Below are 16,303 nucleotides of genomic sequence, written 5' to 3' on the forward strand. Positions count from 1 at the left end.
TGGAAGACTAGCCTGAGAAGAAAGACAGTAGAGTGTTCTCCTGCAGACACCTGTGTTGTGTTGCACTAGGGGTTTCTTGCATGATACTGAGGAAATTGCTAGAGCCTGACTTTCTGCAAAATCGACAGGGAGATAGTGTCACCACGGTGAAAAATCCTCTTCTACCACCATCCTCCTGCTAGAACAGTCTAGTGCTGGCTGTGCCACTGTCGTGCAGTCACTTCTTGTAGCTGTGCTGCTTCTTTGATTTCCTTCTTTATTGTCCCAAACCACTCTGCTGCCTCCGCTGCCTCTGCGCCTGGCAGGACTGAAAGACATAGTGAAGGCATATATTATACCACTTGGCATCAGCACTATTTTTTTCTTCACCTTTTAAAGGCATAATTTCTCATATGTTTTCCTTATCACTGGCATTACCTGTATCATGAAGTGTAGCCAAAGGTTTTGTAATTTCATGATTGCTGAATTTTTCTTGAATTTTAAATTGTCAGTTGGTGAATTTTTCCATTGTCACTCTTCTTTATGGCATGCACCATTTTCAGAACATACAGACTATCAGCAAGTTACATGTTTCCATGATCTTCTGCAATGATGATAAGCAACTTTTTAAAGTTGCTGAATGCCTCTAGTTAAGGCCCAAGTTTCAGCAGGTCTGTGTTCAGGTCCTGTTTGTACTGCAGATTCCCTGCTCAGACTTTGGCAAAGGTATGGTGGGCACTCTGCCCCATGATGATGGTGTTATAGCTGGGGACAGCTGATAAAGTTGCCCCTTCACTCCTTTATATCACAGTGCCTGGACCTTTTAGACGGCCTCCTGTACACCGCAGTTGTTCTGCAGCTGGTTCAGAAGGAGCCTCACCGCCCGTGCAGGCAGCTGGGAGCAGCAATCTCGGGAGCTCTGCCAGGCTCAGAAATTTGGCAGCCTCCACTACCATGCCTTTCTTCAGCATGTATAGCTCTGGGACTGACTTTTCCAATTTCCTGACTTTTTTCTGCCTGGCTTGGGGAAGTACCTGCTCTTTCTTGATGCTGACCATAGCCTAGAGCTAAGCACCTTGGCTTTATTTGAAGATGATGGGTACAGTAGTGTTGGTGGAGTCACAGGAGGGCTGTTACCAACTTAATTTCCTTGGCCCTTTGGTGACAAAGCAAGTCTATTTGCCACGTATTGCAAATGACTGATGAGCTTCATTGGCTTCATCCTTTTTCAGCTGAGTTATGTCTGAGGTCCAGTGAGTTCATATATAAATATTTAACCAAGCTTTTTGAGCTAGCTGGTCAAATGTCATTTCTGCGATCTGAAAACTAATTATGTGATTTGTATCTTATCTGTAGTACTACCTGTGTGGCATGTTATTAATATAGGTGTTATACTAATTGTTGAATGCTGAAGTTATCACTCAACCTTAATACCTGCTGACCACAGCAGATTCTTTGTCAAATTGCTGCCAGAAATAAGGCAGAGGTTGATACTGTGATTTTCTACAAGACACCAAGGAAAGCCTATCTAAAAATAGTAAGAGTTGAGTAGCTGAGATGATGTTATTCACAGCAGAACAGGCAAGATGATTTCCACAGGCTACTCTGCTAACCTGTTGCGCTGGTCTCAGTTGAGGTGGCATTGATTTTCTTCGTGCTAGCTGGTATGGGGCTACATTTTGGATTTGTGCTGGAAACAGTGTTGATAATTCAGGGGTGTTTTAGTTATTGCTGAGCAGCGCTAACAGAGTCAAGGCCTTTTCTGCTCCTCACACCACCCCACCAGCGAGCAGGCTGGGGGTGCACCAGAAGCTGGAAGGGGGCATGGCTGGGACAGCTGACCCCGACTGCCCCAAGGGATACCATGCGATGTCACGCTCAGCATATTAACGACGGGGAAAGCTGGCTGGGAGCCACTGCTCAGCGACTGGCTGGGCGTTGGTCGGTTGGTGGTAAGCAATGGTTTTTACATCACTTGTCTAAGGTTTAATTCCTCTAGGCATGGTTTGGGATTTTTATTTATTTTCCTCTTCTTCATCGTCATCATCATCATCGTTGTAATCAGTTTCTTGGTTTTTTTTTTTTTTCAATTATTGAACTATTCTTATGAGTTTTCTCCCTTTTACTCTTCTACTTCTCTTCCTCCCCATCCCACTGCGCGGGGCATGAGCAAGCAGCTGTGTGGTGCTTAGTTGCTGGCTGGGGTTAAACCACGACACCTGCTCCATGAAAATGTTCAGTGAAATGTCACATTATAACATAAGGACATAGGAGCCTCAGGATGGATCTACTGGATCATGACAGTAGTTAAGCCAGCACAGACTCCTGTCCAACAGTGGCTTAAAAATGAGTTCCCAAGGAACAGAATAAAAGCATGGCAACCACAGAGGAATATGCTTTCGAACTGCTCCAGTCTCCAATGATTCCTGAGCCATTGGTGGTATCTTTGTGTCTGATTACCCTCAAAGAATTTTTCTCCCATAAATTTGCCCTGTTGCTTTTTGTACACATACATCTTGCAAAATGGTGTTCCATAGCTCAAGGGCATGGTGTGTGAAGAACCATCTACTTTTGCCTGTTTAAAACCTGCCAGTTGCTATTTTTGTGCTCTATAGCTCTATGCAGGAAGAGAATATGAGCAGTCATTCCCTTCTCACCTTCTCCAAACCCTTCAGTTTAACAGGTATCTGCTATATCCACTCCATTCATATCTTTTCCAGACCAGAGAGACCTAGTCCATTTAAAGAGTCCTTCCAGATTTTAAGTCATCCTAAGGGCCTTATGCTAAGGCTTTTCAAGGTCTACTCCATCCTTTTGGAATTGCAGCTTCACACAGAATTCCAGTTAAAAGTCCACCATAGGCTTATATGGTGGTGTAAAGAGGTGCCCTTTTTGTTCTCTGTTCCTTTTCTAATAATGCCTAATGTTTGCTTCGCTTTTTTTGGGCATCCTATTTGCCATAGAGCCCCCTTCATATCCAGCCCAGAGTGGAGGAAAAAATAATGATTAAAAACTCTGACATGGTCTCTTCTTCCATGTTCTCAATCTCCCAAAAGCCCAAAGGGTACCAGATGTTCTCTAGAAGCACTGGCAGATTTCCAGGCTTCATCACTTGTAGAGCCTCTTGCATTTGTCTGTCCAGGGGCTGCACTCCACAGCAGCAGGGAGGCAGAGCTGCCACAACACACTCCTTTTGCCAGTCTTGTTTCTCCCAGCCACCTTCCAGCCTCACCCTAGCAAGGGGAAAGTGTAGAAAGGCTTTGTCCTTGTAAAGGCTAGGGAAAGATGGAAAATTTGGCCTATATAAAGAGGTGCTCGTGGTGCTGATACTTTTGCAGAGTCTTGCAGGTGCTTCTTGTGAATGTGAACTGTATCAGGATGGGTCTTTCATACACCAGTAAGTCTTTCATACCCAAATAATTCCTCTCTTTCTGGCATCGAAAGTGACCCAAGGTCTTTGGCAGTTATATCTCTTTCCAGTGAAACACACAGAGCCCTCCAAACAGGTTCTGGCTTTATCCCAACACCATTCTGAAGCCCTTCAATGATTATGCAAGTAACTAGATAAATAATAGAAAAGCCATGTCCAGACATGGGAGTGATGCTGCGAGCAAAACCCTGTTTTTCCAGTGCACTGGGCTTTACAGCAGCTCTTCACCCTCAAGGCTGCCAATACAGAAGTTCCAGGCACCTTATCTCCAAATGTAAAGGGAAGGAACATGCAAGCAACTTGAGTTTTTCTTTGATAATGATAAAACTGACAGTTGTCAGCAATTTAATCATCCCTTCAAACATGGCCTAGAAAGCTCCTCTCAATTTCATTCCTCTGCCCACTTCTGGTTTTAAATACCTTTGGTGCATAGTATTCAGAGCAGTGCCTTTTGTACCATGGTTTGCAGAATTTGTTGCTGATAAAGAACATCATTAGGATCAGGAGGGATGCACAGGGAATCAGAGTCATCTGCATCAAAAGAGATCCCTAAGTCAGACATGGAAATCTGTACAAGTCTCCTGAGGCTCCTTTTGTAGTCAAGGGAAACAAATAAACCTCTCCAATGACTGACTCATTTCACAATAAAAAAAGTCAGACAACTGGCTCTCTGGAAGCATCAGTGTTTCTCCACTAACAAGGCAGACTAGCTGATTTGTACACCTACATTTTTCATATCTAAATTTAGATGGGAATTGTTTTTTTCTCACTGCTGTAGAATCTGCTAGTCCTCAGCTAACTGTGCCAGACATAAGATCTGTCCATCCTTTAAATGCCATTTTGAGAGCTCAGTGGAAAACAAAGTCTGGTGTCCACAGTATACCTGGCTGGTTTTGTAGACATGAAGGTACAGATGTGAGCACTCAAATGAGGCATCATTTTGGCCATGTATCTCAAAAGATGTAATGTGTTGGCAGGTGGCAGAGCCTGTGTCGCTGGCTTGGAGTGACTGAAATGGTCCCTGATGTGGTCTTTTGTGTGGGATCTGTCTGACAGCTCCCTCTCTACTGTGTGGGAAGAAATAGACACTGCTGGAGGACACTGACACCCATTTAATGCTCACCCGCTATCAACAGGTGCTAGACAGAGGCCTGGATGTCTGACCTGAAGAGTGGGGGAGTGGTCAGTGCAACCAGAACCCATGGGGTGCTGGGCTTTTCTGTGGAGCAGGATCTACACAGGGAGCATAGAAATGGGGACTTCCCAGCCCTGCTGGGGAATCTTGGGTTGTAAAACACAAAGCTTCTCAACCACAGAGGCAGGGGGGAAGGCAAGAAAAATAAAGGGGGGGTGGGGGTGGCGCGGAGCGGAGGCAAGCTGTTTCAAACAGAGCTGTCCAGGTAAATTTTGCTACAGAGCAACTCCGTTTGATCCGCTCCATTTTTCTTGCCAGCATTATCTGCTGCATTGTCTTTGAGCACCAGTTTCATAGACAGGAAATATCTGACCTTTGTTAACCAGAGGTACACATGAAAAAAATATCCTTTGGCACTGATTCTCATTCAGAGTGAGTTTAACGGTAATTTCATGTCTCTCTCTTATTACACAGAGACTTCCTTCAGTGATGAATCTAGTTGGGTTTTTTTTTCCCCAGTAATGTTCCCATTCCCTTCCTTGAGCTGCAGGTGTTATCAGCTCCCATTCTCCACACCCCACATCCTCTTCCCTTGTTGTTTCCCTGCTGGGGCTTCAGTGGGTCTGAATTAACATGACTTTAGGACTATTACATGACTCACAAAAGTCAACTTCAGTAACATGCCTTAATCTTAATCACCGAGTAATTCATGCTAAGTGTCACTTAAACAGTATCAGAAAGTAAGTATAATAAATATGCACCTACTAAACTCCTTTTTCTCACCTTGTACCTACTTCATTGGTTTACTGCATTACAGGTTTTCTGAAACTTGAGCTACACTGTTTAGTAATTATGTCTAGTGTAGGAAAGGTGTACCTGTTATTCAGACACCTTCCAATACCTACTTAGTTTTAAGAAAACATTAGCCACCCAGCCCTGGCCAGCAGCAAGCCTGAGTGCCTGCTGAATGCACAGTCCCTTTCACATCCCCTTGCGCGGTGGTGTTTCCTCCAGGCTTTCCTGCCTTGCTCTATCCATCTCCATATAGCTACCATGGCCAAATGTGCTCTGGGAGAGGACCAGTAGCTCCTTACATAAAGTCATGTAAAAAGGAAATATACAGCCTAATGCCATGCGTTGTAGTTGGGTCTGAGTGGAAACTGGGGAATGGCAGTGGAGGGGCACCTCAGACACAAAAGGCTGTAGGAATCTAAGTACAGTGTTTACAGTAGATTGCTGGCACTTTACAGACACTATGTACGATGTACAGACAAAATTTGGCAACAGAGTCCCAGAATCAGCTCTTCAGTCTCTGGTGACTGAATCACTGTTGTGCTCTACTTCTCTGCCAGAAAACACACAGTTCTCACCCTGTTTAGGGTTTTGGATTCCTGTGGGGAGGAGGAGTGGGAAGCATAATATTTCATTTAATATTTTACAGTTTTTTACATACTCAATATTAATTAAACTAGCCATTCCATTAAGCTCTGTTCAGGGTGCCTTTACCTTTCACAGATCTTCACAGCTTCCATGGATCTTCAATTAGTTTCTAGAAACATCAGAAAGGAGACTACAGGTTGCTGTAGGAATTTCTGGTTTGGGGAGAATCTGTGACCATGCAAATGCTGTAGACAGTATGGTTTGTTTGGTTAAAATATCAGATTAGGACAAGCTGGGTGTATCCCTCAAAATCTGCATGTGTGACTTGGGTACAATTGCATAATTTCATTCCAGAAGTGGAGGTGAAATGCCTCGAAAGAACTTGGAGTGATGCCCTTTTTCAACCATACCTACCTCCGCTGTGCTCAGATACTAGAAGGGCTGGCAGATGTCAATGTATACATGAGGGCAAACAGTAAGAGTTTAAGCATATAGATAGCAGCTAGACTCCAAATATTTCTGCATTTTGAGTTTCTTTGTCAGCATTAGAACATGATTTCTTTAGACCTACATGAATGATTACCCAAAGGAACACAAGCTGGAGAGGTTAAAAAGCAGTATGTAAACAAGTTCATCCCTAGTTTGTTCATTCTTATCTAGAGCAGGTTAATAAGTAGCCTCACATGTCAGCAGGAATAGGAAGGCACTACTGACCAATTTCATCCATATGCTTTCATACCACAGAATATAAATAGGCATGGATTTACAGGTCCAACGTCAGGCTCTTCTGACACTTGACTTCTCTCCCTCAGCCTACCATTGGGCTCGTGGGAATGACCACTATTTTATTGCTGGTCTGCATCTCATGCCTTCTGCTTCTCTTTGCCACATGGAGAAGCATATCAGAAAAAGAGAAGCTGCCTCCTGGTCCCATCACGGTCCCCATTCTTGGAAACATACTCCAGCTGAATCCCTGGAAGTTGCCTGAAAGCTTGAAGAAGGTAAGAGGCTGCCCTCTTCTTTCCTGTGTTGTCTCCACTGCATATAAAACAAAGTCTGGCCCAGACTGTCTCAGCTTTATTCACGAGCTTACTTTGCATTGACCAAATGTCAGACTCAAAGAGAAACAAAAGGTCTCCCAGAAATACATACTTCTGAAGTCTATGTATTGCAATAACCTACATATACAAGTCTATATATTTGCAAAAATTATGGTGATGATGAGTCCTGTGCTGACTTCATGGCAGTACTGCAATTTGCAGTGGATTTGCAATCAGGGCACTGATGCTATTGCAATATTCACTATACTCCTCCTGTACCCAGCTCCTTACCATGCCAGCAACATGGCCTAGCCCTTTTTTTGGCGGGGAGGACCCTGCTTCATTTTGCTGCCTTTGTTCCCTAGCAGATAGGTAAGCTTTCCTGGGAGTGGAAGTAGAGAGTGAAGGGGTTGAAACAAAACAGTTTGGAGGTGAACTGTGCTGTCCATTCCCTCCCCTAGCTGGTGTTACCCATCTGTCAAACAAAAACTGTGTGTTGCCAGGCCTGGGAGGGGTTAGATGGAGGGAGTTAACCTGGAATGTTTGTTCCTTAAGGGATTGTGAGGCGAGGCGGTGGTGACAGATGGATGGGCAGGGCAGGTGTCCCTGGGTTCTTCAGAGCAAAACTGTGGTGACAGCAAACATCACCATGCCTATCATCAGAGGCACACATACCCATAGGAGCTCCTTTTTGCTTTGGTGCTTGTGAACGCTGAGAATTGTGAGCACCCTCAGGCATTCTGCTTTGTTTCAGAGCACTAGGTGATTGAGTTTCCCACCATAAAAAAGACTGGGACTCTATCTAGTTTGCTCTTGAAAAGCGAACGTGAGAAGTGTTCCAGGTCAGATCAAGTAGCCCAAGAATGTTCCTGCAACTGTAGCCAAAAGCAGATGCCTGGGAAAGAGTACATGACTAGTGCAAGGATGCAGTCATTCTCCACTGATATACTTGCCCAGTTTCCAGAGGTCTGTGGCCCAGGAGATTTTAGAGACAGCTGTGGTTATGTTTGTGCTCAAAAACCCTTTAGGCACTTGCTTCCCTAAGTATATGTAACTGCTTTTTGGACCCATGTAAACTGTTACCTGCTGTGTCCTGTAGAAAAGCATTCCAGACTGTTTTGCAAGCCCTGTGAATAGTTAACTGTTTTCTTTTCTGGGATTTGGGCTTGACACCTCACCATTTCCATTCATATCCCCTGTTTTTTGTACAATTCCCTCTTCCCTTGGCTGTAGTTCATAGCTGAAGGATCTCTGTGCTGCTAACCAATGCCACACCTCAGCGATGCTGTGACAATGGCACATCACCCCTCAGACCCCTTTGCTACAAACTTCTTTTCATAGGATTAACATTCAGACATGTTGTTCCTTCTGTTCCTCTTCCCTACAGCTCAGCAAGAAGTATGGCTCTGTCTTCACAATATATGTAGGCCCACAAAAGATTGTGGTGCTGTATGGCTATGATGTTGTGAAAGAAGCTCTGATCGATCAGGCGGATGACTTCAGTGGAAGAGGCAGTCTACCACTGTTAAGAAAACTCTTCCAAGGCACAGGTAATGTTAGCATACAAAGCCAATGCTTTCAGTATTTCAGGAACACAGCTGAGAGGAATGTGAAGGGAATGGCGTATTTCACTTACTATGTTCATGCATACAAATAGGAATAGAAGACTAAAAGCCCAACTCGTTGCTTGGACCATGGAGTAAATTGGTCCCCTAGAGAACTGCTTAAGGTCCCAGGCTGGCTTCATTGAGTGCCTTTCTATTTTCAGCATGCTTCAAATTCTGGCTATAATTTTGTTCACTAGGTGTGCCTCTAAGATCTTACATTCATTCTCCCATTTCTGAAAATATTGACAGTTTACATATACATGGTTAAGGAACAAGCAAAAGGAAAGTCCACAGCAGAACAAAGACAAATAATATAGGTCATCCCAGTAAGAGCCACATTCAAGGTTAGGCCCTGAGATTATTCACCAGGGGAGTTCCCAGTACAGCATTTATCTGGGTAAAAGTACCTGTTCCCCGGTACTATAGTACAAGCAATAATGATACTCTGTGTGAAGGCACACAGCAGAACATTTGAGCAGTTATGTCAGTGCAAAGGCCACGTGCCTGTGGCCAAGATCAACTCAGTACCAGTGCTGCCTTCTTATTTACGTCCTATCACAGTTTTTCATATTCTGAGAATAGACTCAGTTTTAATCAAAGTGCTGTGACAGATAAAATCTGTCAACTCCAGAACTGCAGAGAAGTTGTTTTTGGGCAGATAGCAATTGAAGTGTAACTCCACAGAGAGGTGTCTTTGCATGCTGAGTACTTGCTGTGTAGGTCTCATTCAGGGGGGAAAAAACCCCAAACCTGTTTCCTCATGAAGGTCTGTTTTTACTTCCTGTATCAGGCATTCTGACCAGCAATGGTGAGGTCTGGAAGCAACTCCGACGATTTGCACTCACCACCCTGCGGGATTTTGGGATGGGAAAGAAGAGCATTGAGGAGCGAATCCAGGAGGAAGCTTGTTTTCTGGTGGAGAGGATCAAGAACACACATGGTAGGACACAAACTTTGTGCCTGCTGGGACACTCTGCATATCTGCAGTGAGACAAGGAGGGCTGTGGGGCTGCTTCACCAAACCTATGACCCAAGAAGTGGGAATGTGGCTGCTGTTTCTGCTCCCTGCTCCAACAGACAAAGTTATCATTGCTGGGAGTAGGTCAGTCAAAGGCACTGTGACAGTATGGAGGGGCACATGTTGGAGACTGGTGTTGGAAAGCATCCTTTATCTTGTTCTGCTTGAGAAAGGAGACAGGAAGTGGAAAAGGGAACATCTTGGCCCCAAAGCCAAGGATGTGGTGGAATTCAGCCATGGAGACAGGGCTAGGCACTGCCAGGTAGCTAAGCAACATGCACTTCTTTGCTTGCCTCCTGCAGCTCCAAGTAAATGGATCCTGAATAAGGGGGTGACCAGAGAACTCATTTACAGATATTTGGGTTTGGGTCCAGTCCATCTGAACACTAGACAATACGTTCCAGTACTGGTGGGGGTGTGCAATGGGAACAGGGACTATAAGCTGCTTTTGAGGGCAGGCCATGAGGTAACCCCCTTGGTTTCAACCTATAAATGTGTTTTCTGGCAGTATGTAGGACCACATTACTTATAACTACCGCCCCAGAGAGTGGCACAGTACCAGACTGGACTGCAGGCTTTCTTCCCACAGCCAGCCTTCAATGTGTGCTCATTCTGCCAAGGCGGGGGGGATGAGAGGTTGGGGGGGGTGGGAAGCAGGTAGAGCTAAAAGGATGCTGCAGCATCACTGTTTCTCATAACTCACTAGAAAATTCACTCTGGTTTCATAGATAAACATTCCTGCTACAAATCAAAGAAAACACTCTCACCTGCATTGCTCTTACCCTTTCTCTAGCACGGTAACACCGTATTTCCTATGCTCTACTGCAAACCTCCGTTTCTGGCTCACCTTGTTACAGCATCTTTTACTGTGTACTAAAAGACTCTGCAAACAAGATATATACCACTGAAAAGTATAAAGCCATTACTTACTCTTACTGCAAATAATAAGTAGCTAGGACTAGTTATCTACTAGGCTCAGCATTAATATACTCATCACCCCTGATGAGACATCTGCTGAGTCTTCAATGGCCAGGGAGTCATCAGTCAGGCGGGGAAGGGCTGGTGCCATTCCTCCTTGGAACAGGCTGATCCTCAACGCTGCCAAGTTGCCATTTTCTGACTCCTTGTTTCTCTTTGAGAACTTAGTATCTTTTCCTGTTGTTGCTCCTCCTCTTGAAACCTTCAGATGCACCCTATCACTGTCTGCAATTATACCTTTCCTTTCTTTCTTGGGTCTAATCTCACCTTTTTCTCACATTGCAGTTCTCTTCTTACAAACTTATGTAACTCTGCTATCAAAACTAGACTTTGCTCACAGGCACTTGAACCCCTGAGAGAGTGTTATGCAGCTGAGGTTACGCTAATAGAGCTCATAAACAGGGTTCAATAACCTAAAGACATGGCTCAGACAAAGTCCTCGTGGGGTCACTGGGTCTTGGTGGTGATCTTTAGGCCATTTCTAATAAACGATCTATAAGCCAGTGTTCTGTTGAGAACAGAAGAGGTACTAAGCCATTCCAACAGGGAAATTAGTTCACTTCAAGTACAGAGGAATAAATCGGATAAACTCTTCACCATCTTTTCCAAGGACTGCAAAATTCTGGCTCTCAAGAGGATGCAAAACTTCCCTGTAGTGTCAGAGGAGAGGACTATGTGAAATACTGAAAGAAAGATACCAGAGGTTTTTTGTTCTTGCTGTTGTAGAGCAACCCTTCAACCCTGGAAACTTCCTAGTCCATGCTGTTTCCAACGTCATCTGCTCCGTCGTCTTTGGGGTCCGGTTTGACTATGAAGACAAGAAATTTCTAACTTTGGTTGATTTGATAGAGGAAAACACCAAGCTCCAGAACTCTATACAAACACAGGTGTGTAAAGCTTTATTTAATTAATACATATTTAAATTATTGTAAGATTTTATTGATTAATATTGAGTCATATAATTATTTTTTAATTGGAGTGGATTTTCCTAAATTTAAAGACATTTCTTAAAAGCCAAAAAGGCAGTGAAATAACCAGTTCCTGTTGTTTTTTCTTACCTTATGGAGTTGTATGTCCAGAGAAGGATGTAGTTGCAAAAGCTGCTCAATTGAAATCTATCCTTGAATATAGTCAAACCATAAAGTAAAAGGCATTAAAATCCAGTTGAATAATAAGGACCTACTGTTCCAAAACAGTTTAATTCAATTTCAATCATTTTATTCTTACAGCTGTACAATTTCTTCCCAAATGTCATGGAATATTTACCTGGGCCTCATCAAAAACTGACAAAAAATATTGAAGAAGTTGATCAATTTACTTCAGAAATTATAGCAGAACACCAGGAAACCCTGGATCCCACCTGTCCTCGAGATTTTATTGATGCTTTTATTAACAAAATGGAACAGGTAATGTAAGGGCAAGAGATTTATTTGATTATAGGAAAAACACTGCTTGAATCCCAGCATCTTTTCAGTTGTGGCAGGGCACTGGGCTTTTGCAAATACAGAGGGGAACTTAATTTTCTTGGCACTTCATTCTCTCCTCTCCATTTTCTTATCAAGGATTTTTAAACACAGGATTAACAGTACTAGCCGAAGTTAGGAAAGCTGGAGACCAATCTGGTTGAGGTAATTCAATGCTCCTCCCATATTAAAAAAGATTCATGATATTATTTAGTAAAAGTACAAAAAATGCTGTTGTTCGGGAGAGTGAGTGTCATATTTTTGAAAGGACATGAGATGGGCTTAAAAACATACATTATGGGTATAGGACTTTCCTTTTTAAACAGGCTGCTTAGCTTTGTCATTCAGAATGTTCTGCCAAATCTTCCTCCAGGAGAAAGGGAATGGTCGCTCAGAATTCACCATTGAGACCTTGAGGAGGACCACGCTCGACTTGTTCCTTGCAGGAACAGGGACCACCAGCATCACACTAAGACATGGATTTCTGATTTTGCAGAAATACCCGGAGATAGTAGGTAATAGAAAAGGAAATAAACAATTGTAAAAATTTTAATAGGTCATGGGATCAGTTTGGACATTTCCTGTCACTACCACATGTAGCAATGGTCCCCCAACTAAGGAAACGGGTATTTGCAGTGCAGAAACGTGTTAGTACTAGTATCGCTTTACTGTGAATAGAACTAAGACTAAGTACATTCATATATTCCTGGTGCACTAAAAAGCAAGTTTTGCTGTAAATATGGGGAGAGGTTTAGGGAAACAGATGGGGGACTTGTCCATTCAACACTTACTTATTTCCTGACAGAGAAAATTCAAAAGGAGATTGACTCTGTGATCGGCCAAGACCGAAGCCCCTGCATGGCAGATCGGAGCCGCATGCCCTACACAGATGCTGTAGTCCGTGAAATCCAGAGATTTGTTGATCTCCTTCCACTTAATGTCCCACATGCTGTGATCAAAGACACCAAGTTCAGAGACTATTTTATCCCCAAGGTCTGTTCCACTATGTCTGAGAAAGGTCATAATCTCTTGAAAACAAAGATGTGTTCTATTAATTTAATTTAATTTAATTTTCAAAACCAATGAAATGTGATATAGAATTGGAATAATTCTGTTTCAAAAGGGATTCTGGCAGTTGAGTCCAACCCCTTTCTATCTGACAAAAAAAGGACTTTTCATCCTCTATGTGAAGAGGGAGACACAGCTTTCTATTTTTTTCACATAAATGTAAGCAATCAAAGTTCTAAATTATCTGGAAGCAATATTAAATACTCTAATCAGACTCACTATTAAAATTCATTAAAAAAAAATCTTTGCCATACCAATGGCATGCTTTTTTTATTCATTAAAGTAATTTTAAACGGGCTAAATGTTGACTACCATTATTTTTAGCTCTGGAAACTTCTCAGTGCTGCTTTGCTTCAGCATGTCTCCATTTTAACTTTCTTATTGCTAATTCAGGACACTATGATACTCCCTGTGCTGAATTCCGTCCTACATGACAGCAAGGAATTTCCAAATCCAGAAAAATTTGACCCAGGACATTTCCTGAATGCAAATGGTACCCTTAAAAAGAGTGACTACTTCATGCCATTTTCTGCAGGTAACACCTCTTTCTATCTCAGATCCTAGACTATTGTCTCCTAGAACCGCTTTGAGGATTTTAATGGCTCTGTCACCGTGGTCCTTACAGTGATGTCTGTGGTCTGCTAGAGTCACTTCTGGGCAGCTCTGACTCCTGTACTGGAGTGCCAGCTGACCTCCTTTTTTAGTCATCACAAAAGCTGCTCCAGTGCATTCTGCAAGAAGACGTGTATGAAGTGGGACTCAGCCATGCAACTTCTCTCTCTCCAAACCTAGCAGCAAAAAGCAGCAGAATATGAGAAATCAAAGCCTTCAAACTGCCTTTGCTCACTGAGCACTTTCATTGTTCTAGACACTTAGCCCCCCATTGCTTCCTGAACTCTCATGGAACAATGGTTAAAATCAGTTACCAGCAAAACACTTCACTGCCACCTTACTTTTTATTACTTTTTGCTTGCAGGAAAACGCATCTGTGTGGGAGAAGGTCTGGCCCGGATGGAGCTATTCATATTTTTAACAGCCATCCTGCAGAAATTTACTTTGAAACCCGTTATGGATCCCAAGGACATTGACATTTCCCCATTAACCACCAGTCTGGCAAATATACCTCGACCTTATGAGGTTTCTTTTCTTCCACGTTAGCCAAGTGAAGATAGTTGCCAGCTCTGAAACTCATGAAAGCTCTGGTTAAACAATAGTAACTTTCCGATCTGTTGAGACTGAAACACTCAGATCATTTGCTTAGATACTTTATGGAGAGAAATGTGCTTAGAGAATAAAATTGCATGATACTTTTGTAAGCCAGCTCTAAACAGAGACAGAGTAGGAAATTGCATAGGGCAGGAGAATGCTCCCTGTGCAAAATTATATAGGCTCTCCTCTGAACCTACCTCACCTAGCTCAGGTTTCTATCTGGCTCCTGACAACCTGACATGTCAGGGTGTGTGGACTAGTGCACTGAGAGCCCTGCTGCTTCTATGCCCATCACTTGAGCCTCTCAGCACAGCAGGAACAGGTCTTGTACTCCAGGGTTTCCACAGACTCCACTTGAGGTATCTCTCTCCTCTGTATTTTCTTTGTTGTGACCTATCTGTAAAACTAAGCATAAAACAGTGGTGGGTTTTTTTTTCCTGTTAGAAGATGATCACCTACGGTATTCTTGCTCCAGTACATATTCTCTCCTGTGGTGGGGATGTGGTTTATTGATGACTGGGCAGGTGGGTTCTCTCTTATGTGATTACAAAGCAGGTTTGTGAAATTATAATTTATATTGCAAAATAAAGTAGTACACTGAATTGTTGTTTTTCTGATATCCCAGAACAACATCTTTTAGTAAAAAGCCTGCCTCCACAAAGCTTATATTCCCCAATGTCTTCTAAGTCTTGTACATATCCGACTGTTTCATTTCAATTGTTTATATGGAATATATTATGGCTTGAAGATGGAGCTGGCCAATGATCTATAAAATTTCAGTTCTCAGTAACAACATGGGAGAAGGCTGGACTGACCCTATGAGACCTGCCAGAACCCCAACTGTGGTTACAGAGCTGTCCATTGTGGCAAAAGAGGACAAGTTAAATAATACTGGGACACCCCTGCCACCACCCTACCCCGCAGTGCCATTTACTAGATGAACAGCAGCTTGCATTTCCCCATTATTTCATGAAGTACGTAAAGATCATTTCAGCAATGTTACAATCAGGAGAAAAAAAAACAGATAAAAAAGGTTTATGTGAGTCACCAAGCATATACATACAGGTGTAGGACTGGCATTGCTTAATTTGATCACATTCCCTGTAATGTATAATTTATAGTGACTACAGTGAAGACAGACACCTGAATCTGCTATGTGAAAAAAGACAGAAACTGTAATATTTCCATAACAGCATTAACCGTTTAAATGAAACAGGCACAACTTCCTTCCTTTCAAAGTATTAATAAGCTAGATATACCATGGGCTAATACCACAACATTGCAAAGGCAAAAGACACCAATGCCACAGAAACATGGAAATATGACTGAAAGACACATGAAAATATCATCTAGTTTACTGCCATATAACAAAGAGGATCAACTATTACAAGTCTTCTCACCAGGTAAAAAGAAAGCACTCCATACTTTCTCTTCAGCTGTGCCATGACTAAGCTAGGCAAAGCAAAAGGCCTGGGGACAGCTTCCCTGTTCCAGACGTCTTCTTCCATGCTGAAAAGACAAGGAGGCAGTCCATACAAATCAGCAAGACGACAGCTTTAGCTCCCACAGACTCCACCATGATATGCAGCGGGCTTTGAGATTAGGGGAGGGCTAAAGCTGTGTCCTGAAGCCTCACTTTGTGTTGCCTGTGGTACAAAAAGCAGTGCAATGATAACCTATAACTATGCTCACTAGGTGCTTTAGTGCCAAGTAATGTTACCTACCGCCTCCTGGGACAGTAGGGATCAGATTTTTAAAATTTCAAACATTTAATGGATAGGATTTACCTTATCAACCTTGGTTAACCACAAAACTGAAAATCACCAGTTTAAAAAATTAACCATCATTAGCAAGCTCTACATCCCCCACAAAGCCATACTGCTAACTCTCACCCTGCCTGCTAGCACTCAGTGTTGCCTAGACTTTTTCTTCTGCTGGTACTGTTACAGACAGTGCATTGCAGTGCCCTAGGCAGGGCTATATGAATTTTCTATGG

The 16,303-nt window shown here is 42.9% G+C and overlaps 1 protein-coding gene across 1 annotated transcript; it reads left to right on the top strand.

The window, feature by feature from the left end:
- Positions 1–1,090: 1,090 nt before the first annotated feature.
- Positions 1,091–14,256, top strand: LOC308069152 (cytochrome P450 2H1-like; the record flags this gene model as incomplete). Its single annotated transcript, XM_080400965.1, has 9 exons — positions 1,091–6,925; positions 8,352–8,514; positions 9,362–9,511; positions 11,294–11,454; positions 11,797–11,973; positions 12,404–12,545; positions 12,836–13,023; positions 13,492–13,633; positions 14,075–14,256. Exons 1-9 carry the CDS (start codon positions 6,758–6,760, stop codon positions 14,254–14,256), a joined length of 1,473 nt encoding a protein of 490 aa, XP_080257091.1. The 5' UTR covers positions 1,091–6,757.
- Positions 14,257–16,303: the final 2,047 nt, after the last annotated feature.

Source organism: Falco punctatus, assembly GCF_963210335.1.
Source record: "Falco punctatus genome assembly, chromosome: 9".
Lineage (NCBI taxonomy): Eukaryota > Metazoa > Chordata > Aves > Falconiformes > Falconidae > Falco > Falco punctatus.